The sequence below is a fragment of the Trachypithecus francoisi genome, unplaced genomic scaffold, assembly GCF_009764315.1.
Source record: "Trachypithecus francoisi isolate TF-2019V2 unplaced genomic scaffold, Tfra_2.0 Contig01440, whole genome shotgun sequence".
NCBI lineage: Eukaryota > Metazoa > Chordata > Mammalia > Primates > Cercopithecidae > Trachypithecus > Trachypithecus francoisi.
The window spans coordinates 9,945,822-9,972,622 of NW_022681431.1; the positions used below are offsets into that span (position 1 = coordinate 9,945,822).

Below are 26,801 nucleotides of genomic sequence, written 5' to 3' on the forward strand. Positions count from 1 at the left end.
TCAATAAAGGGAATCATTTTCTTGCTTAAAATAAAGGATTAGGTCTTTAATTATAGATGCTAGTAAGGAAGAAAAAAAAACTCTTTGATCTTGAGTATGCTCCCAGAATAGGCGATTCTCTCAAGTGGCATGTTCTCTAACTTCTTGAAGTTTATAAAACAAGCTCTGTTGAAGCCATTGTCTGGTTTATTCTATAGATGTGGCCCTTGAAGTGAAATAGCTTAAGCTGCCAAATTCACACAATTTAAGCATTGTAGAGATTCTGCAAATACTGTAGAATTCTTTCCCCCTCTTGAAAATCAAGAGAACAGGAGAGAGAGATGGAATTTACATTTTTCTTTTCTGGGAAAGCTGATTTTTAAAAAGGGATCATACTGAGTTTTCAGTATACATGATTCAGTGAAATATTCTAACTAAAAGGGCAGGTAAAATCTAAACAGACTGGGTGTGGTGGCTCACATCTGCAATCCTGGTGCATTGGGAGGCTGAGACAGGAGGATTGCTTGAGGTCAGTATTTGAGACCAGCCTGAGCAACACTGAGACCTATCTACAAAAATAAACATCTGGCCTGGTGTGGTGGCTCACGCCTGTAATCCTAGCACTTTGGGAGGCTGAGGTGGGTGGATCACCCGAGGTCAGGAGTTCGACATCAGCCCACCAAACATGACAAAACCCTGTCTCTACTAAAATCACAAAAAGTAGCTAGGCGTGGTGGCAGGTGCCTATAAGCCCAGCTATTCAGGAGGCTAAGGCAGAATCGCTTGAACCCAGGGCACGGAGGTTGCCGTGAGCCGAGATCATACCACTGCACTGCAGCCTGGGCAAAAGAGTAAAACTCTCTCTCTAAATAAATAAATAAGTCTGGGCACGGTGGCTCAAGCCTGTAATCCCAGCACTTTGGGAGGCCGAGACAGGCGGATCGCCTGAGGTCAGGAGTTCGAGACCAGCCTGACCAACATGGGGAAACCCCCATCTCTACTAAAAATACAAAATTAGCTGCGTGTAGTGGTGCATGCCTGTAATCCCAGTTACCTGAGAGGCTGAAGCGGGAGAATGGCTTGAACCTGGGAGGTGAAGGTTGCAGTGAGCTGAGATTGCGCCACTGCACTCCAGCCTGGGCAACAAGAGTAAAACTCCGTCTCAAAAATAAAATAAATAAAATAAAAATCTAAACAGAGATCTCAATATCGTCTTTATTCAGCTTTAAGGTATATTTCTACAAATCTGTTTTTCTAATTATGCTCAACTAAGCTTAGTAGAAAATAATTTTGTGTTCCTCAGTTCGCATGTTCTTTTTTTTGAGACTGAGTCTCACTCTTTTGCCCAGGCTGTAGTGTAGTGGTGTGATCTTGGCTCACTGCAACCTCTGCCTCCTGGGTTCAAGCGATTCTCGTGCCTCAGCCTCCCGAGTAGCTAGGACTACAGGTGTGCGCCACCACGCCCAGCTAATTTTTGTATTTTTAGTAGAGACAGGGTTTCACCATATTGGCTAGGCTGGCCTCTGTCTCTTGACCTTGTGATCTGCCCGCCTCAGCCTCCCAAAGTGCTAGGATTACAGGCATGAGCCCCCGTGCCTGGCCGGTTAGTATGTTCTTTCAACATTTTGTTTGAAATGGAGGCTGATTGCATGGAAGACTGCCTTGATCTGACTGATGATAATGTTTTTTCACTGAAAAACTTAAAGCAGCCTTGTAAACTAGTTTAAATGGGAGAATCCTTGGAAAAGTATTGATGTTTGGTAATTCCTGAGCAAACAAAGGTAAGAACCAATGCAAACCTACTTCCCCAGAGTTCTGGATTGTGTCTTTATCTTCAAAAAGAACACAGATTGGCTGGGCATGGTGGCTCATGCCTGTAATCCCAGCACTTTGGGAGGCCAAGGTGGGTGGATCGTGAGGTCAGGAGATCGAAACCATCCTGGCTAACACGGTGAAACCCTGTCTCTACTAAAAATACAAAAAATTGGCTGGGCGTGGTGGCAGGCACCTGTGGTCCCAGCTACTCAGGAGGCTGAGGCAGGAGAATGGTATGAACCCGGGAGGTGGAGCTTGCAGTAAGCCGAGATCACGCCACTGCACTCCAATCTGGGCGACAGAGCCAGACTCTGTCTCAAAAAAAAAAAAAAAAGAACACAGGATTTTGCATCCATAAGAATGGATTTGTGTCAATTCCATCATTGACTATCTGTGTGATCTCTAACATGTTTAACCTCTCTGCATCTCAATAATTTTATGAAGTAGAAATTATAATTTTATACTGACTGCCTACCTTGTAAGGTAGGTATAAGCATAATGAGAACTAAATATGCAAAAGTGTTTTATAAATTAAAGCTCTGTACTAGTAGTAATTAACATTTTGTTCTTTGGATTCCTTTGAGAATCCTTTGAGAAAAATACATGATTGCTCATACATACTCATAGCATGTGTAAATCTACTCAAACCTTTAATTTCATTTATAATTGGGAGCAGCATGGGGACGGGAGGTAGACGAGAAGGAAATGATCTCTTGAAGCCCCTGTGCTCCAGGTGAAAAACTTCTGCTCCAGACAAGAGTAAGATGAAATCCATTCATTCAACAAATTATTGAGCTCCAACTTTGCCAGGTATGGTATGACATAGCAGTGAACAAGACAAACATCCTTCCCTTAAGGAGTGAGGGGAAATAAAAACCAAGTACTACAGATAAATTAACACAGGGTAGTGAGGTAGAGAATGGGCAGATAGTGACAGAGGTGGTCAGGAAAGGGCTCTAACCAGATGACATTTGAGTTGAGCTTTGTGACTGTAGAAGAATGTTCTAAGCCAAAGGGCCAGTCAACACAAGAATGCTGAGACAGAAATAAGCTTCGTCTATTTGAGGCCAGTATGTGTAAACAGCAGAAACAAGGCCAGTCTGTCTGGACTGCAGCGGACATGGGGGAAGAAGTTTGGTCCCAGCTCAAAGTTGACAGGAGTCAGACCACTTCGGGAAAGGCGAAGACGTTTGTTTTTGTTTGTTTTAGAGATGGGGTCATAGCTCACTGCAGCTTCAAACTCCTAGACTCAAGAGATCCTCCCACCTCAGCCAGCCTGGCTGATTTTATTTTATTTTTAGAGACGGGGTCTCACTAAGTTGCCCAGTCTGGTCTCCAACTCCTCAAGTAATCCTGCTGCCTTGGCCTCCCAGAGTGCTGGGATTACAGGTGTGGGCCACCGCCCTTGGCCCTAATGAGGGTTTTCACCAGAGGAATGACAAATCAGTTTTATGCTTTAAGTTTAGAAAGATCTGCTGTATAGGAAAATAGACGGTAGGGGGAGGAAGTTGACAGGATATAGTGTGTGGAAAGGCGTCCCAGATTCTAAATTTTTGGCCCAAGCAACTTGAATGCCAGTGCTGTTTACCTTGGTATCTTACCTGTGGACCAATCGACTGTTACGTAGTGGTTGCCGCCATTTTCTCCTGTTCTGTAATGATGCAAACAACAGTCACAAGCAGGAAGTGACAGCAGCTTTGGGGCTCCCAATTCTTTTTTTTTTTTTTCTTTTTGGAGACAGGGTCTCGCTCTGTCTGGAGCACAGTGGTGTGATCTCGGCTCACTGCAAACTCCACCTCCTGGGTTCAAGCCATTCTCCTGCCTCAGCCTCCTAAGTTGTGATTACAAGCCTGTGCCATCACACCCAGCTAATTGCTGTATTTTTAGTAGAAACAAGGTTTCACCATGTTGGCCAGGTTAGTCTTTAACTCCTGGCCTCAAGTGATCCACCCATCTCGGCCTCCAAAAGTGCTGGGATTACAGGGGTGAGCCGCCGCAGCCAGTCTGGGACACCCAATTTTTTCAATTTTTTTTTTTTTTGAGATGGAGTCTTGCTCTGTTGCCCAGTCTGGTGTGCAGTGATGCAATCTCTGCTCACTGCAAGCTCCGCCTTCCAGGTTCACGCCATTCTCCTGCCTCAGCCTCCCAAGTAGCTGGGACTACAGGTGCCCACCACCACACCCAGCTAATTTGTTGTATTTTTAGTGGAGACGGGGTTTCACCCTGTTAGCCAGGATGGTCTCGATCTCCTGACCTCGTGATCCGCCCGCCTCGGCCTCCCAAAGTGCTGGGATTACAGGTGTGAGCCAGTGCGCCTGGACTGGGACTGCCAATTCTTATCACAGTTTTCATAAGGGATTCTGCTGGGAAGACCGAAGGGATGATGTGCCATTAAGGGGTTTACCCACCCAATGCCTGTAAAAAGAAGTCGGGGAGAAAAGAAGGGTTTGTACAGTACCCAAACAGTGGCCTGAATATCAACCTGTAAATCTGTATTTACCAGTTAGCAGAAATTTCATTAGCATTTTTTTACATGTATCCAAAGAGATTACTAATTGATATCAGGCTATTATTGGTAGGATGTTGCTTTGGGCCATGTTTTGCTAATTATAAAAAATTGCATATTTTATCTGGACGTGGGTTTTCTTTTTCTTTTTCTTTTTTTCTTTAGACAGTCTCACTCTGTTGCCCAGGCTGGAGTGCAGTGGCATGATCTCGCCTCACTGCAACCTCCTCCTCCTGGGTTCAAACAATTCTCCTGCCTCAGCCTCCTGAGCAGCTGGGACTACAGGTGCGTGCCACCACACCCAGCTAATTTTACTTTTAGTAGAGATGTAGTTTCACTGTGTTAGCCAGGACGGTCTCTATCACCCGACCTCGTGATCCACTAGCCTCAGCCTCCCAAAGTGCTGGGATTACAGGCGTGAGCCACTTCGCCCAGCCGACTTGGTCATCTTTTTAGATCACAAGACTGTGGGAGGGACAGGTCATTCCAAAGTAATTTAATCAAAACTAAATGCACTCATGGATATAAATTAAAATATATGATAAAATATAAATATGATATAGTACATGTTATAAATAATTTATGTCATTTTTTGAGACGGAGTTTCACTCTTTGTTGCCCAGGCTGGAGTACAATGGTGCAATCTCGGCTCACTGCAACCTCCTCCTCCCAGGTTCAAGCGATTCTCCTGCCTCAGCCTCCCCCGTAGCTGGAATTAACAGGTGTGTGCCACCACACCCGGCTAATTTTGTATTTTTAGTAGAGATGAGGTTTCTCCATGTTGGTCAGGCTCATCTCAAACTCCCGACCTCAGGTGATCTGCCCGCTTCAGCCTCCCAAAGTGCTGGGATTACAGGCGTGAGCCACCATGCCTGGCCTATGTAGTGCTTTTTATATAAAATTGCAGATTATACATTATAAAATACCTTCTGTTCTGCATAGCTATTTTAGAAATGCTCATTTTACTCTAGTTTTTAAAATGTTCTACAGTTCTCTTACCTGCATTTAACACAGAAGCTTAACATTTAATGGCTTCATATAAATAGAAACTGAAGCCAGGTTACTTTCACACAACAGTGGAAACAAGGATTCTCTGTGCTTTTGTTAAATTAAAAGTTCTTAATTGTGTCTCAGAGGAGCTGGTCATTAATTAAGGTTTAGGAAGTACTTAGGGAGTTTCATGAGGAAATACACCAAAGCTCACAAGCCCTGTAGGAAGGAAACCCAGATTTGAAGAAATGTGTAGAAATGATAGTTAAACATGAATCTTGGTTATCTAAAATATTTATGTCTTCTGACCAATGCAGAAAGTGAAAAAAAAAAAGTGGGGGGATGCTAAATTCACCAAGTGGACATCTGGCCAGGTGGAGAGGTCCACCAGCTGAATGAATTGGGCTCTCCAATGATTGCTGGGAATTGTTAATGTCTAAAACATCACCACACCAGCAGTGAACTTAAATCTTATTTGTTAGGGAAAACAATTGTTTGGGAAGGGAGCTCAATTAGAGTTTTCTTCTTTTTAAATTTTCTTTTTTGTTTCCTTTTTTTTTTCTTTTTTTTTGAGACAGAGTCTCGATCTGTCGCCCAGGCTGGAGTACAGTGGCCCAGTCTTGGCTCACTGCAAGCTCCGCCTCCCAGGTTGACGCCATTCTCCTGCCTCAGCCTCCCATGTAGCTGGGACTACAGGCGCCCACCACCACGCCCAACTAATTTTTTGTACTTTTAGTAGAGACAGGGTTTCACCGTGTTAGCCAGGATGGTCTTGATCTCCTGATCTCATGATCCACCCACCTCGGCCTCCCAAAGTGCTGGGATTACAAGCATGAGCCACCGCACCCAGCCTCTTTTTAAATTTTCATGGAGTGGTTCTAGATGTTTTTTGTTTTAATCAGAGAAGACATTGAGAAAGCAAATGAATGTTTAACTCTATTGGAAGTAGGACTTTAAAAGAGCAGCTGGCACGGTGGCTCATGCCTCTAATCCCAACACTTTGTGAGGCCAAGGTGGGAGGATCACTTTAGTCCAGGAGTTCCAGACCAGAGGGGACAACAAAGGAAGACCCCCATCTCTAAAAAAAGAAAAAAATAGCTGGACATGGCAGTGGCATGCCTGTGGTCCCAGCTACTTGGGACCGAGTACCGAGGTCCCAGCTACCGAGGTTGGAGGATTACTTGAGCCCAGGGAGATAGAGGCTGTGGTGAGCTATGATCATGCCACTGCACTCTGGCCTATAGAGCAAGACCCTGTCTCAATAAATAAACATATAAATAAATAGGTGAAGATAAAGAAAAGTGCTTCCTTCTTTCTCTTTCTTTCTTTCTCTCTCTCTTTCTCTCTTTTCCCTCCCTCCCCTCTCTCTCTTTTGCCCTCTCTTTTAGAACAGGGTCTTGCTCTGCCACCCAGGCTGTACTGTGGTGGTGTGATCATGGTTCACTTCAGCCTCAACTCCCTGGGTCCAAGTGATCCTCCTACCTCTGCCTCCTGAGTAGCTGGGACCACAGGTGTTCACCACCGTGCCTGGCTTTTTTTTTTTTTTTTGAGAAGGAGTCTCGTTCTTGTTGTCCAGGCTGGAGTGCAATGGCATGATCTCAGCTCACTATAACCTCTAGCTCCCAGGTTCAAGTGATTCTCCTGTCTCAGCCTCCCATGTAGCTGGGATTACAGGCACCCACCACAATGCCCGGCTAATTTTTTTTGTATTTTTTGGTAGAGACTGGGTTTTACCATGTTGGCCAGGTTGGTCTCAAACTCCTGACCTCAAGTGATACACCCACCTCAGCCTCCCAAAGTGCTGGGATTATAGGCATGAACCAACGTGCTCGGCCACCCGGCTAATTTAAACAAATTTTTTTTGATAAAGACGGGGTATCCCTATGTCATTGCCTAGGCCGGTTTGGAATTCCTGGGCTCAAGTGATCCTTCTGCCTCAGCCACCCAAAGTGCTGGGATTACAGTCGTGAGTCACTGCACCTGGCCTTATTTTCACCTATTTATATAGCAATACTTTCTCACCATAGAATATTGGAAAGAAAGAAATTTTTTATTATAAGTGACGGCTACTATTCACATTTTTTTCCATGATAGATTATGCTCAGTGAGGGTATGAATTATGTCAGTTTTGGTTCGTTTCCATATCCCTAACACAGTGCCTGGCACATAGTCCACACCTAATTCATACTTGTTGAATGAGTATATTAATATTTTCTTGAGGTATTTTATTTTTAAAGAAATGGAGTCTTGCTATGTTGCCCAGGCTGGAGTGCAGTGGCTATTCATAGGCATGAAAATAGTGTAATATGACCTCAAACTCCAGGACTTAACAGATCCTCCTGCCTCAGCCTCCCAAGTAGCTGGGACTACAGGTGAATACTATTATGCCTGGCTTAAGGCTTTTATTTTATGCTTTTTTTTTTTTAGACAGGGTCTCACTCTGTCACCAAGGCCGGAGTGCAGTGATGCGATCTCAGCTCACTGCAGCCTCGACCTCAGAGACCACCCACCTCAGCCTCCCAAGCGATCTGCCCATCTCAGCCTCCCAAGTAGCTGGGACCACAGGCGCATGCCACCACACCCAGCAATTTTTTTTTGTATTTTTTTTGTTTTTTTTTTTTGAGACAGAGTCTCGCTCTGTCACCCAGGCTGGAGTGCAGTGGCACGATCTCCACTCACTGCAAGCTCCGCCTCCCAGGTTCAAGCCATTCTCCTGCCTCAGCCTCCCGTGTAGCTGGGACTACAGGTGCCCGCCACTGCGCCCGGCTAGTTTTTGTATTTTTTTAGTAGAGACGGGGTTTCACCATGTTAGCCAGGATGGTCTCGATCTCCTGACCTCGTGATCCGCCCGTCTCGGCCTCCCAAAGTGCTGGGATTACAGGCTTGAGCCACCGCGCCCGGCCTTGTATTTTTTATAGAGACGGGTTTCACCATGTTGCCCAGGCTGGTCTTGACCTCCTGAGCTCAAGTGAGCTTCCTGCGTTGGCCTCCAAAGTGCTGAGTTTACAGGCGTGAGCCACTGCGCCCAGCCATGTATTTGTTTTTGTTTTTTTAGATGGAGTTTCGCTCTGTTGCCCAGGCTGGAGTGCAATGGTGCCCTCTTGGCTCACTGCAACCTCTGCCTCCTGGGTTCAAGCGATTCTCCTGTCTAACCCTCCCAAGTAACTGAGCCAGCCATGTTTGTTAATAAAAATGGGGACAATACTGTATATATGGTTATATTTTAGCTTTTTCACTTTTCAGTATCTCCTGAGGCTTTTCTCATGTCATCAAATATTTTTCTAATTTAAAATATGGTATTTCCTAACTGCATGATGTTCCATTCAATCATACTTCATATAACCATTTTTCCTATACAGATGAAATGATATAGTAGATACCATTTTGTGCCTTGCTTCTTCTGCTCAACGTAATGTATTTTAGAGATTCATTCATGTTGTTGCCTGTATCAGTAATTATTTCTTTTTTATTAGCTGAATAGTATTCCATTCTATGGAATTTTACAATTACTATCTTAAAAAAAAGCAATGAATTGCTTATAGGTAGGAAGCTAGCGCTCTTTTCCACAGCACACATACTGAAATAGGAATGATACAGAGACGATTAGCATGGCACCTGTGCAAGGATGATGCACACATTTGTGACACATTAAAAGAAAAAAAAAGAAGGAAACTGAGCTTCAGGGAAAGAAGTGAGAATTTACTTTTCTTGTACATACTTTTGCAGTATTTAATTTTTTTCTTTTTTTTTCTTGAGATGGAGTCTCGCTCTGTCACCCAGGCTGGAGTGCAGTGGCGCGATCTCGGCTCACTGCAAGCTCCACCTCCCAGGTTCACACTATTCTCCTGCCTCAGTCTCCCAAGCAGCTGGGACTACAGGCGCTAATTTTTTGCCGGCTAATTTTTTGTATTTTTAGTAGAGATAGGGTTTCACCATGTTGGCCAGGATGGTCTCAATCTCCTGACCTTGTGATCCACCCGCCTTGGCCTCCCAAAGTGCTGGGATTACAGGCGTGAGCCACTGCGCCAGGCAATTTTTTTCTTTTCTTTTTTTTTTTTTTTTTCTGGAGACAAAGTCTCACTTGCCCAGGCTGGAGTGCAGTGGTGCAATCTTAGCTCACTGTAACCTCCGCCTCCTGGTTTCAAGCAATTCTCCTGCCTCAGCCTCCTGAGTAGCTGGGACTATAGGTGTGCGCCATCACGCCTGGCTAATTTTTTGTATTTTTAGCAGAGATGGAGTCTCACCATGTTGGCCAGGCTGGTCTCGAACTCCTGCCCTCAGGTAATCCACCCACCTCGGCCTCCCAAAGTGTTGGGATTACAGGCATGAGTATCATGCCTGGCCTTTAATTTTGTTAAACCATGGGCATGTGTTACTTTTGAAAAATATATTTAAAACATTAAAAAGAGAAAAATCCTGAGAGCAGAGTTGGGTTCAAATTGTACTTTCAACTACCTGTGTGACAGTGGGTAAGTGGCTTGATGCCTCTGGGCTCATTTCCCTCACCTGTAATATAATAATGTTGGTCCATATGAATCCTTGGTGTTTGGCCTCTTAGATACTTCAATTGGTCAGTTATCTTTTGAATCAAACTTTATCTACTGGGGCATACTAAATTATTGCATATAAGAAATAGAGGTGATTGGCTGGGTGCTGTGGCTCACGCCTGTAATCCTAGCACTTTGGGAAGTCGAGGTGGGCGGATCACGAGGTCAGGAGTTCGAGACCAGCCTGGCCAACATAGTGAAACCCCGTCTCTACTAAAAATACAAAAAAATTAGCCGGGCATGATGGCGGGTGCCTGTAATCCCAGCTACTTGGGAGGCTGAGGCAGGAGAATCGCTTAAATCTGGGAAGTGGAGGTTGCAGTGAGTCGAGATTGTGCCACTGCACTCCAGCCCAGGCGACAGTGCGAGACTCCATCACAAAAAAAAAAAAAAAAAGAAAAAAGAAATAGAGGTGATTAGTGATTCATTATATCCACAAACACCTACTGAGCAACCACAATATAAATGGGCCATGCTAGAAACTGAAAATACAGGTTGGGTGCAGCAGCTCATGACTGTAAATTCCAGCACTTTAGGAGGCAGGCCGATGTGGGTGGACTGTTTGAGGCCAGGAGTTCGAGACAGCCTGGGCAACATGGCAAGGCCCTATCTCTACAAAAAAGAAATTAAAAAAATTAGCTGGGCTTAGTGGTGTGTGCCTGTAGTCCCAGCTACTCAGGAGGCTGAGGTGGGAGGATTGCTAGAGGTCAGGAGTTAGAGGCTGCAGTGAGCTATGGCAGTGCCACTGCACTCTAACCTGGGCAACAGAGAAGATCCTGTCTCAAAATATATAATAAATAACTTTTTTTTTTTTTTTTTTTTTTTTTTTTTTGAGACGAGTCTTGCTCTGCCACCCAGGCTGGAGTGCAGTGGCCGGCTCTCAGCTCACTGCAGCTCCACCTCCCGGGTTCACGCCATTCTCCTGTCTCAGCCTCCCGAGTAGCTGGGACTACAGGCGCCCGCCTCGTCGCCCGGCTAGTTTTTTGTATTTTTTTTTAGTAGAGACGGGGTTTCACCGTATTAGCCAGGATGGTCTCGATCTCCTGACCTCGTGATCCGCCCGTCTCGGCCTCCCAAAGTGCTGGGATTACAGGCTTGAGCCACTGCGCCCGGCCAACAATTTTTTAAAAAGAAGAAGCTGGATATAGTCTGCCTCAGTAGTCTAGGTGGGGAAAACAGCCACATGTGAATAAATGATATCCACCATGCATTAGGTGGTTGATCTGTTTACAAAATGCTCCTGGTCCACAGAGAAAGGCTTTACCCCTACCTGGATGGACTAAGAAAGGCTTCAGAGAGGTGATTATAACAGGGCTGGATCTTAGGCCATGGCTGAACTTGTGAGTCAAAGTAGAGAAGGACGGGCGTTTCCAGGCTATAAGGATCAAATATCCAAAGGGGTGGAGCCCTGAACATATCCACCATATTCCAAGCCCATGCCTCTGTACAGCTTTGCCCTATCTAGAACACCTCCCTTCCTCCTTGCTCTTCACATCCCATCCTTCCTTGGAGGGTCCTGGCCCTGAAAAAACATAGCAAATGGTTTCAAGTGGCCAGCCTGAAAGGTCTCATGGGGCTACAGACAGAGAGAAGCTGTAGAGGTGAGTCACGGTCAGGCTGTGAAGGAGCTGTTGGGCCAGGTTGCAGGGTTTGAACTCGATCCCAAGGGCTCCAGGGAGTCACTGAAGGGAGATGAGAAGCAGCATCAATAGTCAGATTTTCTGTACAAAGTTGACTCTGGGCTGGGCATAGTGGGTCACACCTGTAATCCCAGTACTTTGGGAGGCTGAGGCAGGAGCATCACTTGAGGCCAGGAGTTGGAGCCCAGCCTTGGCAACGTTGCAAGACTGAGTCGCTATAAAAAATTTTTTAAATTAGCTGGGTGTGGTGGTGTACACCTGTAGTCTCAGCTACTCAGGAGGCTAAGGTGGAAGGATTGCTTGAGCCTGGGAGGTTGAGGCTGCAGTGAGCTATAATCATGTCACTGTACTCCAGCCTGGCAGACAGAGTCAGACCTTGTCTCAAAAAAAAAAAAAAAAGTTGATTATGGGGTCAGTGTGGACAATGGATTAAGAGGTCAAGACCAAAGACTCAGGGACCAATTAGGAGGCTGATGCAGCGGAGCCCCTATTCACTCCCAGCCTTTAGGCCCTGAGAATAGCTGATTCTATTATTGAATCAGTTGAGATGGATTCCCGTAGAGAGCAAGACACGTTCCCTATGTCTGCCCCAAACAACCCAAAGTCTTTTGAAACCTCTACCAGGATAGGAAAGCAAGGCAATGTGATGGGTGAAGGTTTCTGGTGGTCTCAGCTTATACAGATCAAAGCCTTTCCAACCTGGTTTCCTCTGGGAGAAATCCATGGATCTAACGCCCTTTTCCAAACACAGAGATAGAAAGTGAGGGGAACTATTAGGAGCAGTGCTGGACAGGAGGGCTGCAATGCCAGCTATCGGGAGGCTGAGACAGGGAGAACTGCTTGAACCTGGGAGGCGGAGGTTGCAGTGAAACTAGATTGTGCCACTGCACTCCAGCCTGAGCAGCCTGGGCGATAGAGTGAGACTCTGTCTCAATTAAAAAAAATAAAAAATAAAATAAAAGAACACATTGCAAACCAATCTGAAGGGACGTATTATTCAATAATAGTAATGGAAAAATTAACTGACTACTGTATTTTGGGGCCATCTCATAACATCCAAATAAAATGAACCTCGTTTAATGTGTTCCTGCAGTTCAGTCTGTTCTCACAGCAAGCTCTGGAGCCTGAGTTGTACCACAAAGTTATTCTTACCTTGAGGCAAACTTAGTCTGACCTGGAGGCCCTGAGAGCTATTGCTCCTAGGACTGGGGAAGGGATGGTCATAACTCCTTAGGGGAGGGGGCTCCCATTCAACCTAAGGCAATTCTCTGGAGAAGGGGCAGCAATGAACTATCAGCCACCAGCCCTCAAGAAACAGGCAGAGTACGGTAGCTCATGCCTATAATCCCAGTACTTTGAGAGGCCAACACAGGAGGATCACTTGAGCCCAGCAGTTCAAGGCTTCAGTGGGCTATGATGGCACCACTTCACTCCAGCCTGGGCAACAGAGCAAGACCTCATCTCTCTCTCTCTAAAAAAAAAAAAAAAAAAGCAGCAACCAGAAGATGGTTAAGGGGATGGTGAAGGGGATCTGGGCAGAGCATCCCAGCCTCTGCTACCGGGAGGGCCTATTAATATTATTATAATCCCCACATTACAAAAGAGGAAAGCAAGGCCTGAGAAGTGAAGGAACTTACCCGTGCCCACAGCTGGAAGTGATGGTATCAAGGTCTGTTTGGTGTCACTGGTTGTTGTGGGAAGACTAAGCAGCTACTGAAACAGAGGACCAGCAAGGAACTTGGAGAAAGGCAGAGATACTGAGTGAATCTCCTTAGAAAGGGGCAGGGAAGGCCGAGGTGGGCAGATCACGAGGTCAGGAAATCGAGACCATCCTGGCCAACATGGTGAAACTCCATCTCTACTAAAAATACTAAAAATACAAAAAAATTAGCTGGGTGTGGTGGCATGCGACTGTAGTCCCAGCTACTCGGGAGGTTGAGGCAGGAGAATCACTGGAACCCTGGAGGCGGAGGTTGCAGTGGGCTGAGATCACGCCACTGCACTCCAGCCTGGCGACAGAGTGAGACTGTCTCAAAAAACAAAAAACAAAAAAACAGGGGGTGGGGATGTGAAGGGACAGGGCTGCAGGTTGCTTACAATTACTTTGCTAAAGCCAAGCTACAGAATAACATCTGTATTCTGTAAATTCATGTATACCATGCTTGAGGACTCAATGCCCCATGTTCCACGTGGTTCTGTAGAAGAAGGTCAGGTACTACATGTAGCTTGATGATGATGGTGTTCACTAGGCCTCCGACCAGCTGTGTGACTTTGGGCAAGTTTCTGCACAGCTCTGTGCCTCAGTTTCCTTATCTGTAAAATGGGGATAATCATATAAATCAGGTTGGTGTGAGGATTGAATGAGTTAGTATTTGTGGGTCTTTTTGGTTTTGTTTTAGAGATAGATGGAATGTGTATCTGTGCCCAGGTTGAAGTGCAGTGGCACCATCTCGACTCACTGCAACCTCTGCCTCCCGGGTTTGAGCGATTCTCCTGCCTCAGCGTCCCGAGTAGATGGGACTATAGGCGCCCACCATCACATCCAGCTAATTTTTGTATTTTTAGCAGAGATGGGTTTTCGCAGTGTTAGCCAGGCTGGTCTCAAACTCCTGACCTCAGGTGATTCGCCCACCTCAGCCTTCCAAAGTGCTGGGATTACAGGCATTGGCCACTGTGTCTGGCCCGCAACGTTTTCTTTTTCTTTTCCTTTTTTTTTCTTTTGGAGACAGTCTTGCTCTGTCACCCAGGCTGGAGTGCCCAGGTGTAATCTTGGCTCACTGGAACCTCCGCCTCCCAGATTCAAGCGATTCTTCTGCCTCAGCCTCCGGAGTAGCTGGGATTACAGGCGTGTGCCACCACACTCGGCTAATTTTTGTATTTTTAGTAGAGACGGGGTTTCATCACATTGACCAGGCTGTTTTCAAACCCCTGACTTCAGGTGATCCGCCCACCTTGGCCTCCCAAAATGCTGGTATTACAGGCGTGAGCCACCTTGCCGGCCCGCAATGTTTTCTTAAACTTTTTATTTTTAGCTATCCTGTTGAGGTTCTTCCAGATGAATTTTAGCCTCTGACCCAGAAGTATGATTTGATAGGCATGGAGTTCTGGTTACTTCTTAAATGAAGAACTTCCTCAGGATATCTGAACAATTCTCTTGGGTGGAAGCCTCAAGGACCATGAAAACAAAACCAAAATCTATTCGGCCCCTAAAGTCCTCTTGCCTCCTGCGGTTACCATCAAAGAGCTATGGTCAAAATTCCAAGGGATAATTCAGGGTCTGATTCCACTATCTATCCCCAGACCGCCTATACATAAATCTATTATTATTGGAGATTTACGATTAATCCTATAATATTTTAGGAGCTGTCCAGTATAATTTTCTGAAAGTCCAATAAAGTAGCTGCACGTAGTTCCTGAACGCTTGAAATGTGGCTAGTCCCCTAGAGGAACGGAATTAATTTAAATTTACATAGCTACATGTGACTACTCATTGGTCACTGCAATAATTGTTAAGACTGGTTTTGCCTGTAACTTGCATGTTTTATTGGACATCAGTTTCAATATTTTATTTGCATTGCTAAAAGTCAAAATCCTTTTGACTTTGCCAGTTACTCAGTGAGAGGACGGTTGGAGCCAGTTTCTGTTCTAGGCTTCTAGTTTTAAGGGCAGATAAAGGTCAGTTTTCAACCTCGAGATGAACAGACTGTTAACTTTCTACGGACTTGCCCATGGGGTTCCACAGTGAGCCTGGGCCGGGGAGGCAGGACTGTGTCAGGGGGAAGAAAAAAGGGGCTTCTAGCTGGGGAGTGACACACAGAGCACAGGAGGAGGTCCGGCCCTGGGGTCCCAGGAGCAGGGAGCTCCCTTCTCTTAGCTGTGGAAAGTGAGGAGGGAGCAGGGCCTTGCTCAGAAACGGAGCTCCCCAATCCCCCACCCCCTAGCTACTGGACTGGAACTAGGATGGACACGAATGTCCTTCTCACTGTACTGACTGCACTCAACACGCGGGTAAGATGAAGCGAGGGGATTTAAATGTGTGGGTTTGCTGAATGACCCACAAAAGCTGAAGGAGCGCGGCCGGACTTATCACACTCCTTGAGACAAAGCAGGTGGGAGACCCAGAGGTGAGGAGGGAGGCCTGGGAGGTCAGGGGCTCTCTGCGAGGCGGTCCCAGGAGGCGGCTCAGAGCGGCCGTGAGGCCGCAAGGCCGGTAGCAAAATGGCTGCGGCCGGGCAGGCCTCCCGCGCTGGCCACGCGGGCGGGTTTCAGGTGTTCCCGTCCTGGGCGGGGGCGCCAGGAGAGAAGGGACCGGCTGCGAGGAGGGCTGGCTGAGGAGAAGCGAAAACGGGCTGTTGGGAGCAGGGACCCGGAGCCGGAGGAGCCGAGAAGAGCGCGTGCGCCGAGGCCCACGGCCTCCCAGGAAGGCGGAAGCGTGCGGAGGGCGGTGTTCTGGGCGGGAGGCCGGGCCGGGTCGGCTTGGACAGCGGGGCCGCGCGTGGGGCCTCGGCGCGCCGACAGCGGCGCGCGGGGCCGCTGGGAAGTTGTGAGAGCGACGCGGGGGCGCGCTTGCGCGCACGAGGGCCCGGTCCGCGAGCAGCCGCGGCCGTCCGGGTCGCCACCCTTAGCAGCGGTCGCGGTCGCTGCCAGAGCTGTGTTCCCCGCCTTAGCCGCTGGCGCCTCGGAAGAGAGCGGCCGGTGGGCCCTCGTCCTGTCAGTGGCGTCGGAGGCAGGCGCTACGGCGGCCGCGCCCTTCTGGTCCTCGGGCAGCGCTGAGGAGCCAGGGTCGGGCACCGCTGGCTGAAGGCTCCGGGCAGCTGAGGCCGCCGGAGGAGAAGGCGGCCCCCGCGGCGGAGGCGCACGTCGGGCGGGCTCCTGGAGCCTGGAGGAGGCCGAGGGGACCATGTCCGGGAGGCGCTTCCACCTCTCCACCACCGACCGCGTCATCAAAGGTGCCTGGCGGGCCGGGCCTTCCTCGGGGACCCGCGGGAAACGGCCCTCGGCTGGGCGGCGGCTCGGGGCAGAGGGAGGCTGGGGCCGGGCTGCGCCAACCCTAGGAGGGTTCGGAGGGCTGTAGACAGGGCCGGGCGGCAGCGTCCGAGAGCAGCCTCCCGGACCCGGCGTTTGCTGCTGCACCTCGTCAGGTGCCTGGCGGTCATTGCCAAGTTCCCTCCCGAAGGGTTCAGGGTGCAGTGGGGACTTCTCCCACCACCCCCAAAGGGCCCAGAACCCCGTCTTTTTTTCTCTTTAAGAAATGACTCTGGGGAAGCCATCAGGGGTGGTGTAGGCAGGGAGTTGAGTCGACTCTTCCAAGTAAGATATTTAAGATGAGATCTTTATTGACACCCACCCCCCCACCCTTTTTTTAGGACGTATACCATGTGCCTTTTGACCCAGTTTCTCTAGATCATTGCAAGTCACTGCTATTACTGAAATAAACTTAGTATGGGGAAGTCAGATACATCCATTATATGATGTTTAAAATAAGTTTACGGAGCTCTTGGCATGGTAATGGTATTTTATTTTCCCTTTGGTTATGAAGACTTGGAGAACGATGTTTTCTGATTCGTATGTGTACCTGCATTAGATTTCTCTTGTTGTTATAAGAACAAAATGTAAAGGGCTTCTTGCTTTCTAAATCTTGTAGAGTTTTAGGTTAGTTGTTTCTGCCCTTAAGAAGATGGATTAAACATAACCACTAATTTACATGCTGCTTTTATTCAGCCGTAAGACTTAGGCACAACCCTTCTCTCTGAGATTAACAATCGGTTTGAAAGCGCTATTTTGTAAGAGTAAGAAGAGAATAGACTTAGACCAGCTATGTTAGTGGTGTCTGGATGCAGGGGTTAGCCTGACAGTGGGGAAAATTATTAAGATAATTTTCTTCTTTTTCATTTTGGTATTAGAGAAAGGCAACTAATACTGGTGACGGGAATACATTTTTAAAAGGTGAAACGCCTTATTGCATGTTCAGGGAGGGGGAAGAATTTTAGTGTATAACTTAGATTTTTTCCCCCCATATCCCCAAATCAGCCTCATAAATGCTAATTATCTATACTACATAATTATAATGGGATTTTTGAGATTTATCTACTTAGCTTTTATATATTGTCGTTAGAGATACAACTGAATTGTTTATCTGACGGACATCCCCTGAACAGCTAAATTATTTTGACCATGTAAATGTAAGTCTTCATATTAATAGTGTATAGCCTATAAGAAGTATAGGCTTCTCTTAAGATTCAGAGTGTACTAAACATAACCTTTTTTGAGGAATCAAGGTCATCACTATGTACATTAATTTCTGTACTGTGCTGTTAATATGGCTGGTGTGTTCTGCTGTATAAAGGTGTTGGCAGTTTTGTCCTGTACTAAAATGACTCCTCACTGCTATACCAGTTCAGTGTTTTGTCTGCTTTTAGTTTCTCTCTCCAGTACTGTTTTCTGTCAGAATGTACCCTTACTGCTTTCTAATCTGCTGCGTCTAAGCTGAAGTAGGCAGGGAAACCAGATAAGCCAGAACTGTGGGTCAAGTCAGAATAAATAGGATCTTAGTGAAGCTTAGTGCAGCCCTCAAGAATCTCACAATCTAATCACCATTGCACCATGTAATTTCCACCATAACGTGTCATAAGATAAAAAGAAAATTAAAAATTTAAATGACCCTTAAATATAGTAATAAATATAGTAAAATAAAATGTAATAAAATAAAAGAGTTAAAATGCAGGGGTTGGGAGCAGGCATGGTGGCTCATCCCTGTAACTCCGGCACTTTGGGAGGCCCATACGGGCAGATCAGTGAGGTCAGGAGTTCGAAACCAGCCTGGCCAAAATGGCGAAACTCCATCTCTATTAAACATACAAAAATTAGCTAGGCATGCTGGCAGGCACCTGTAATCCCAGATACTTGGGAGTCTGAGGCAAGAAAATTGCTTGAACCCGGGAGGCAGAGGTTGCAGTGAGCCAAAATGGTGCTACTGCATTCCTGTCTGGGTGACAGAATGAGACTCTCTCTAAAAAAAAAAAAAAAGGCCGGGCGCAGTGGCTCACGCCTGTAATCCCAGCACTTTGGGAGGCCGAGGCGAGCGGATCACGAGGTCTGGAGATCGAGACCATCCTGGCTAACACGGTGAAACCCCGTCTCTACTGAAAATACAAAAAATTAGCCGGGCGTGGTGGTGGGCGCAGGTTGTCCCAGCTGTTCAGGAGGCTAAGGCAGGAGAATGGCGTGAACCCAGGAGGCGGAGCTTGCAGTGAGCCAAGATCGCACCACTGCACTCCAGCCTGGGTGACAGAGCGAGACTCCGTCTCAAAAAAAAAAAAAAAAGCAGGGGCTGGTTTATTGCTAGGCATGCTTATGGTTAAATAAACACTGTCATCATATCCTGCAGGATGCAAATTTTTTCTTTACCAAAATTAATTAGCACATATTGTGTACTTTTTTTTTTTTTGAGATGGAGTTTAGTTCTTGTTGCCCAGGCTGGAGTGCAATGGCATGATCTCGGCTCACTGCAACCTCCGCCTTCCAGGTTTAAGCGATTCTCCTGTCTCAGCCTCCCGAGTAGCTGGGATTACAGGCATGCACCACCACACCCGACTAATTTTGTAGTTTTAGTAGAGATGGGGTTTCCCTATGTTGGGCAGGCTGGTCTCAAACTCCCGACCTCAGGTAATCTGCCTGCCTCGGCCTTCCAAAGTGCTGGGATTATAGGTGTGAGCCACCACACCCGGCCCTATTGTGTACTTTTAAGACTACTCTTAAATAAATGAAATAGAAATAATTTCAGGTCCTTAGAATGTATAGATTTCTCTCCTATATAAAAACTTTAGCATAAGAGCTTGACCACAGCATTTGTGGCTTCATGGTGACTTATGTTGCTTTTTTCAGGGTTTTCCAGAGTTTGAAATAGTTGAAGAAAATGAGGTGTCACTGTGTGCATAGCTAAGGTCCATTGTATCGGGTACTGAACCTTGGTCTGATGCCATCTTGTTTAGCCAGAGCTGTCTGCATTTATTCACAGCTTGAAAGCTTTTTCAGAGGTGATACCACACCCCAGTTATTTTTGGTTCTGTCATTTCCTGTTAACTTTAAAGTGTACCTAATTGTTCTGTTTGAGCAAAATTTGGAGTAGAGTGGGTATGTGGGAGTGGTTTGTATTTTAGGTGTCCTTTAAACAGCAGCTTTCTTAAACTGAAGGATGTGGCTGGGCGTGGTGGCTCACACCTGTAATGCCAGCTACTGAGGCAGGAGCATCGCTTGAACCCGGGAGGCGGAGGTTATAGTGAGCCTAGATCGTGCTACTGTACTCTAGCCTGGGCGACAAGAATGAAACTCAGTCTCAAACCAAAAAAAAATCATCTGTAAAATAGGGTTAATAACACCTTCCCTGTGAAGCCTGGGTCATGTAAGTGACATAAAGGATGTGAAAAGGTCAAGTTAAGGTAGTACTTTGAAACATGATAATAGGTTGGTAATAGATTGCTTACTACAGAAGTGGTTAGTAGAGGTATCATTAACGTTTGAAAATATCAGAATTAGGAAGTATATGAAATTATAAGCTACGAAACTGTTCCTAGTCGGGAGAATACCTGTTCTACAACATAACGGATATGTGGGTGAAATCTCATCAGTAACAATGTGAAGAGACCAGTACAGTTCTGTCTGGTACTTCCCAGGCAGCAGATTTCTTCTCTATCTGTTGAAGGTGTTTATGTTTAAACATTCTTATGATTTTACTCATTCATTAAATGTTTATTGAGTGCCATCTGCAATGCACCCTAGTAGGTTGCTCATTCATTTCTTCTTTGCTTTAAAAGTAGAGTTTCTGTGAGCCTCTAAAGCAGTATGTATGCACTGGGACACCACTACTGGTATCTGAACCAGAGAACTAGGAACTCAAATGATTAAATTGTGATATTCTTTCTGCTTTTTTTTTTCTTGTTTCCAAGTTTCTTTTCCTGTTTAAGGACATGTTTTTTCTTTGACAGTGATTTTTATAAAAGCAGTTTATTTCCCTGGAATGAATCTTTTCAGAAGCAACAAGGAAATTTCAGTAGGAATTACATGACAAATACAGAGAATCCATTGTCTTATTTTGTTATTTGATGGCCAGATGGGGTTTAACAGAAAAGTCAGATTTCTTTTTAGTAAGGTGCTGATACATTTCTCCCTTTCTCTTACAATTCAAATATATTGTGTATTTACAGAGTACTGTACCATTTTTACCACACACAGGAGGCTACTATTTCTTTAATATCTTGGCACTGGGAATATTGTACTTATGGCTTTCTTAAAATATTTTAATATTAGTGTGGACAAAAATTGCTATTTCCACAAATATACCCTAAACCCGATTTTAGTCTCTGGTACCTGTACTTCATTTCTTTCCACAGCTCTTGCCCCATTCTCCCTTTTTTATATCGATAATGGATTTACCAAGGGTTTAAAATTTTTTCTCTTAAATATAAGCTTAATCCTGCTACTTATAGAATTTGAAAATCAGAGAGGTAAGAAAAGAAAGACTTCATATTCCTTCCCAGCAGAAATAACTGCTTTTAATACCTTTGTGTATTTCCATCTGCAAGTGTATTTTGAATTCAAAGGAAAATGGATCTCACATATTAAAGCTTTTGTTATGCAAATATTTCATACTATTTTAACATAAATATTGTAATTTTACCTAAATATTTCCATAGTGGTTTCAGTCAGCATGGAAATGTTTTCAAAGTGCTTATATTAATATTTTGGTCCTTTAGATTTTCAGTGGGGCACACATTAATCACTTGATACAATACCAACCTGGAAGAAACATTTTCAAGTATAAATTTTCAATGTGAATATGTTTTAAAGCTGATATCTCCTGGATTTATCAACAGTATTTGTTTAATTTATGCTTCGTTTACCATTGTAATTAACAAGCTGACAAACTTTCGAAACTTTCAAAATCAGTGCTAATTGAAATTCATACATCTGAGTAGAAATCTGGAACCTCTGAAAGGACATTTTAATTTAAACGCTTAATTTTAATTTTTATTTTTTTGAGCAAGGATAAAGTATTCTTCCTTACCTACATGTTATTGGTTGTGATCAAAGCTTTATTTATGGTCTGACATTTGATAATTAAGCTTTCTCTCTTTTATTGCATTTTAAAATGGGATTAAAAATTTTTTTTGCCTTATGTAATTTTTAGCATACCATAACTTTTACTGAAGTATATACAGGAAAATGTACAAATTATAAATGTACACCTTAGTGAGTTTTTACAAATTTAGCACCCATGTAACCGCTCAACCAAAATAAATAAATTACCAGAACCCCAGAAACAAGCATGAGTTCATGTTCAGTCACTGCTTTCCATCCCTAAATGGGCAACAGTGGGGAAAACATGACACTTGTAACTATTATTCTGGCTCCTAACGTCATATTTGTAAAGTAACATACTAATCACATCTTACTGTAAAGTGAAAAACAAAAGGGATTCTTTGAGAGAAAAATGCCAAGGACTCATTACTTAAAGTGGAATAATTAATTAAAGACCTTTTCCTAAACATTTTAGGAAAAAGCTAATTTTTAGGACAGGCATTATGGCTCATGCCTGTAATCCCAGCACTTTGGGAAACCGAGGTGAGTGGATCACCTGAGGTCAGGAGTTGGAGACCAGCCTGGCCAACATGGCGAAACCCAGTCTCTATTAAAAATACAAAAATTAGCTAGGCATGGTGGTGCACACCTGTAGTCCCAGCTACTCGGGAGGCTGAGGCAGGAGAATCGCTTGAATCTGGGAGGTGGAAGTTGTGGTGAGCCGAGATTGCGCCACTGCACTCCAGTCTGGGTGACAGAGCAAGTCTCAAAAAAAAAAAGGCTGATTTTTAGACATATATCTATTAGAGACAAAATTATTCAGTTAATATTGAGATTTGTAGTCATTTTGGAGCTTTGCTGCTACTTACTTGCTAAATGACTAATGGGAATAAAGGGATGTCTTATAATCGTTACCATCCTTGGGTGCAATCATTACTAGACTATAAAGCTCCTTTATAGTTTTTTTTGGTGGGGGACAGGGTCTCGCTCTGTTGGAGTACGGTGGCGCAATCACAGCTCACTGCAGCTTCAGCTTCCTGGGCTCAGGTGATCCACCTCAGCTTCCCGAGTGGTGGGAACCACAGGCATACACCACCGTGCCCAGCTAATTTTTTTTTTTTTTTTTTTTTTGAGACAGAGTTTCGCTCTTGTCGCCCAGGCTGGAGTGCAGTGGTGCAATCTTGGCTCACTGCAAACTCTGCCTTCCGGGTTCACGCCATTCTCCTGCCTTAGCCTCCCGAGTAGCTGGGACTACAGGCATGAGCCACCGCGCCTGACCTAATTTTTGTATTTTTTATAGAGATGGAGTTTCGCCATCTTGTTGAGGCTGGTCTTGAACTCCTGGGCTCAGGCGATCCTCTTGCCTTGGTCTCCCAAAGTGCTGGGATTACAGGTGTGAGCCACTGCGCCCTGCCTTTTATAGTTTTAATGTTAAAATTTAGCAGCATTTTAAATTTCAAAACTGAGACCTAAAACTTTCAACCTAACCTAAGTGGTATCTTTCTTAGTTATCTTTATATTCTATCTAGTTACCCAGATGAATGTAGAAAGAACTTTTAGTTCACCATATTCATTTTTGTTTTATTGGCACATTAGATTATCCTGAAATCTTTTAGTTTCTTGAGTCTTCATTTGTTGTTAGAGGAGGGTTTAACTTGGTAACCAGGATCTTTAAATTGGGCACAGAACGATATACTGGATGGCTGGACAAGACAATGTATTTCTTTGATGATCATGATTAGATTTACTAATTGCTAACAGTTAATGAAGGTTTTTTTGCAGCGTCTAGACAATGTCAGCCCAAGAGACTGAAATTCTAAATGAACAAACACTGAGAAATATTTGAAGAATCCATTCAATAATTACCTATGTAACATTCTTGCTGAAAGTGTTTAATTTAAGCTGAGCCTAGTTATAGTAGTCAGACAAATCCAGTTTGTGGGGCTTTCTTTTTTTTTTTTTTTTTTGAGATGAGTCTCACTCTGTCCCCCAGGCTGGAGTGCAGTGGCGCGATCTCGGCTCACTGCAAGCTCCGCCTCCCAGGTTCACGCCATTCTCCTGCCTCAGCCTCCTGAGTAGCTGGGACTACAGGCGCCCGCCACCGCGCCCGACTAATTTTTTGTATTTTTAGTAGAGACGGGGTTTCACCGTGGTCTTGATCTCCTGACCTTGTGATCTGCCCACCTCGGCCTCCCAAAGTGCTGGGATTACAGGTGGGAGCCACCGTGCCCGGCCGTTTGTGGGGCTTTCTACAGGACAGTTGGCCTGAACTCTAAAAATTTCAAAGTAATGAAAGACAAAACAAAACAAAAAGGGCAGGAAGACTATTCTAGATGAAAGAAGTTGAAAGAGAAATGACAGTGTCAAGCCTGGATTAAGAAAATAAAAACTGTAGAGGACATTTTGGGGATAACTGGGAACATTTGAATGTGTACAGAGTATATGTTAGATGGTATTACATCATTGGCTTTTTTTTTTTTTTTTTTGAGATGGAGTTTCGCTGTTGTTGCCCAGGCTGGAGTACAATGGCGTGATCTCAGCTCACTGCAACCTCTGCCTCCCGGATTCAAGAGATTCTCCTGCCTCAGCCTCCCGAGTAGCTGGGATTCCAGGCATGCACCACCACACCTGGCTAATTTTGTATTTTTAGTAGAGACGAGGTTTCTCCATATTGGTCAGGCTGGTCTCGAACTCCCGACCTCAGGTGATCTGCCCGCCTCAGCCTCCCAAAGTGCTGAGATTACAGGTGTTAGCCACTGCGCCTGGCCTATATCATTGTTAAATGACTTGAATGTGACGATATGGTATTATGGTTATATAGGAAAATGATCTTACTTTTAGGCAGTACCTGGTGAAGTATTTATGTTGAAATATCATGATTTTTGCAATTTGCTTTTAAATTGTTTAAAAAAATCATTTGTAGAGAAAAAAAGCAAAAGTGGCAAAACATTTACTGTGGTGAATCTAGGTAAAAGCATATGTGTGTTCATTTTATGATTCTTTCACTTTTTAAATAGATTTCAGTTTTTCAAAATGTAAAGTTGGGGAGAGCCACGTATGGTGGCTCTCACCTGTAGTCCCAGCTGCTTGGGAGGCTGAAGTGGGAGGATCACTTGAGCCCAGGAGTTCCAAGGCTTCAGTGAACTATGATTGCACCACTGTGCTGCAGCTTGGGTGACAGAGTGCCCATCTCTATTTAAAAAAGAAAAAAAGTTAGGGAGAAAAAAAGTACAATTAAGAAATGGCTCATCTGGGCGAAGTGGTTCATGCCTGTAATCCCAGTACTTTGGGAGGCCAAGGCGGCTGGATCACTTGAGCTCAGGAATTCGAGACTAGCCTCGCAACATGGTGAAACCTCATGTCTACAAAAAATACAAAAAAGTAGCTGGGTGTGGTGGCCTGCACCTGTGAACCCGGCTACTCGGTAGGCTGAAGTGGGAGGATCACCTGAGCCAGGAGGCGGAGGTTGCAGTGGGCCAAGATAGCGCCACACTCCAGCCTGGGTGACTGAGACCCCATCTCAAAAAAAAAAAAAAGAAAAAGAAATGCTTCAAAACAGCTACAGCTAGGTTTAGGAAAGGCTGTCATCATATTTGAGGATTCAGTAGTGTCTTAATGGGGGAAAGCTGAAAAGAACAAAATGAGCCCTAAAGAATATTATAGCTGACATGAAGTGGAGGCAACTTGTTTAGCATAAACAGTAGTTGTTTCAGCTACATGATGGGGGTTGGAAAACCATACAGAAGTCGGTATGGAGAAAGAAAAGGTACTTAACTAAGGAGTAGAGAGAAGATGGGCAAACTAGAAGGGCCAGAGAATTGAAAGACGTAAAATGAACAAAAGGAAGAAGAGGGATAGTTGAAAACTGCTGGGGCAGTTGACATCAATTTCATTAAGGGGACAGCAACACTATTTTGATGACTATTTTTTTTCTTGAGACAGAGTCTTGCTGTTTCCCAGGCTGGAATGCAGTGGCGCAATCTCGGCTCACTGCAACTTCTGCCTCCCAGGTTCAAGTGATTATTCTGCCTCAGCGTCCTGAGTAGCTGGGATTACAGGTGTGTGCCACCACGCCCGGCTAATTTTTTTTTTTGTATTTTTAGTAGAGATGGGGGTTTCACCATGTTGGCCAGGCTGGTCTCAAACTCCTGACTTCAGGTGATGCGCTCTCTTTGGCCTCCCAAATCCTGGGATTACAGGCCTGAGCCATTGTGTCCGTCCCTCAGCCTACTTTAATACTACAGGTTGAGTGTTCCTAATCCAAAATCTGAAATTCTCCAAAATATGAAGCTCTTTTGAGTGCCAGATAACACCACAAGTGGACACTTTCTTTCCTGACCTCATGTGATGGGTTGTAATCAAAACCTGGGAGCATAACCCAAAGTTTTTTCAGTGTCCCTGAGGAAAAAAGACCCTCCCAGCCCCCTTCGGTTGTGATGTATCTTTTCCATGCACAGCATAATGATGATGTCCAGGCAACCACAGATTGACCACGTAGGTGGCTGGGATAGTGACACATTTGCTTTCTAATCATTCAGTGTACACGAATTTGTTTTGTGCACAAAATTATTTAAAATATTTATAAAATTACCTTCACATTTGGTGTATAATGTGTATATGAAACATAAATGAATTTTATGTTTAGACTTGGGTTCCATTCCCAACACATCTCATTATGTATATGTAAATATTCCTAAATCTGAAACAATCTGAAATCTGAAATGCTTCTGGTCCTAAGTCCTTTGAATAAGAGGTCGTACTTGTCCCTAGAATGTTTTATATCTGTGAATGGGCTCTTTGCTTCTGTGTGGAATTTTTTTTTAAATTTTTTAATTTTTAGAGATAAGGTCTCACTCTGTTGTCCAGGCTGGAGTGCAGGAATGCAGTCAGTGCTCACTGTGGCCTCAAACTCCTGGCCTCAATTGATCGTCCTGCCTCATCCCTCCAAGTAGCTGGGACTACAGGCATGTGCTGCAATGTCTGGCTAAATATTTTATTTTTATTACTTTTAAGTTGTAGTGACAGGGTCTTGCTATGTTGCCCAGCCTGGCCTCAAACTCCTGGCCTCAAGTGTTCCTCTTGCCTCCCAAAGAGGTGGGATTACAGGCATGAGCCACTGTGCCTGGCCTTGCATAGCATCTTGTCCCTCAACTTGACCAGCTCCTGTTTATCTTTGAAGATTTAGTCAAGGGGACTTCTGAGAAGCTTTTTCTCCTCTGCTAAGAAGCTGTGGAGAGTGATGGTTTG

The 26,801-nt window shown here is 44.9% G+C and overlaps 1 protein-coding gene and 1 non-coding gene across 5 annotated transcripts in view; both read left to right on the forward strand.

The window, feature by feature from the left end:
- The first annotated feature begins 8,843 nt into the window (after positions 1 to 8,843).
- LOC117096023 lies at positions 8,844 to 8,950 on the forward strand. Its single transcript, XR_004442314.1, has one exon. It is a non-coding gene; the product is annotated as a U6 spliceosomal RNA (small nuclear RNA).
- A 7,056-nt stretch (positions 8,951 to 16,006) lies between these two features.
- PPP3CC (protein phosphatase 3 catalytic subunit gamma) overlaps positions 16,007 to 26,801 on the forward strand; it is a 104,713-nt gene continuing 93,918 nt past the window's right edge. For all 4 annotated transcript variants that reach the window (XM_033228015.1, XM_033228036.1, XM_033228024.1 and 1 more), the window contains exon 1: positions 16,007 to 16,426. In XM_033228015.1, the coding sequence (XP_033083906.1) occupies positions 16,378 to 16,426 (49 nt within the window). In that variant the 5' untranslated portion in view covers positions 16,007 to 16,377. The remainder of the gene's footprint in view (positions 16,427 to 26,801) is intronic.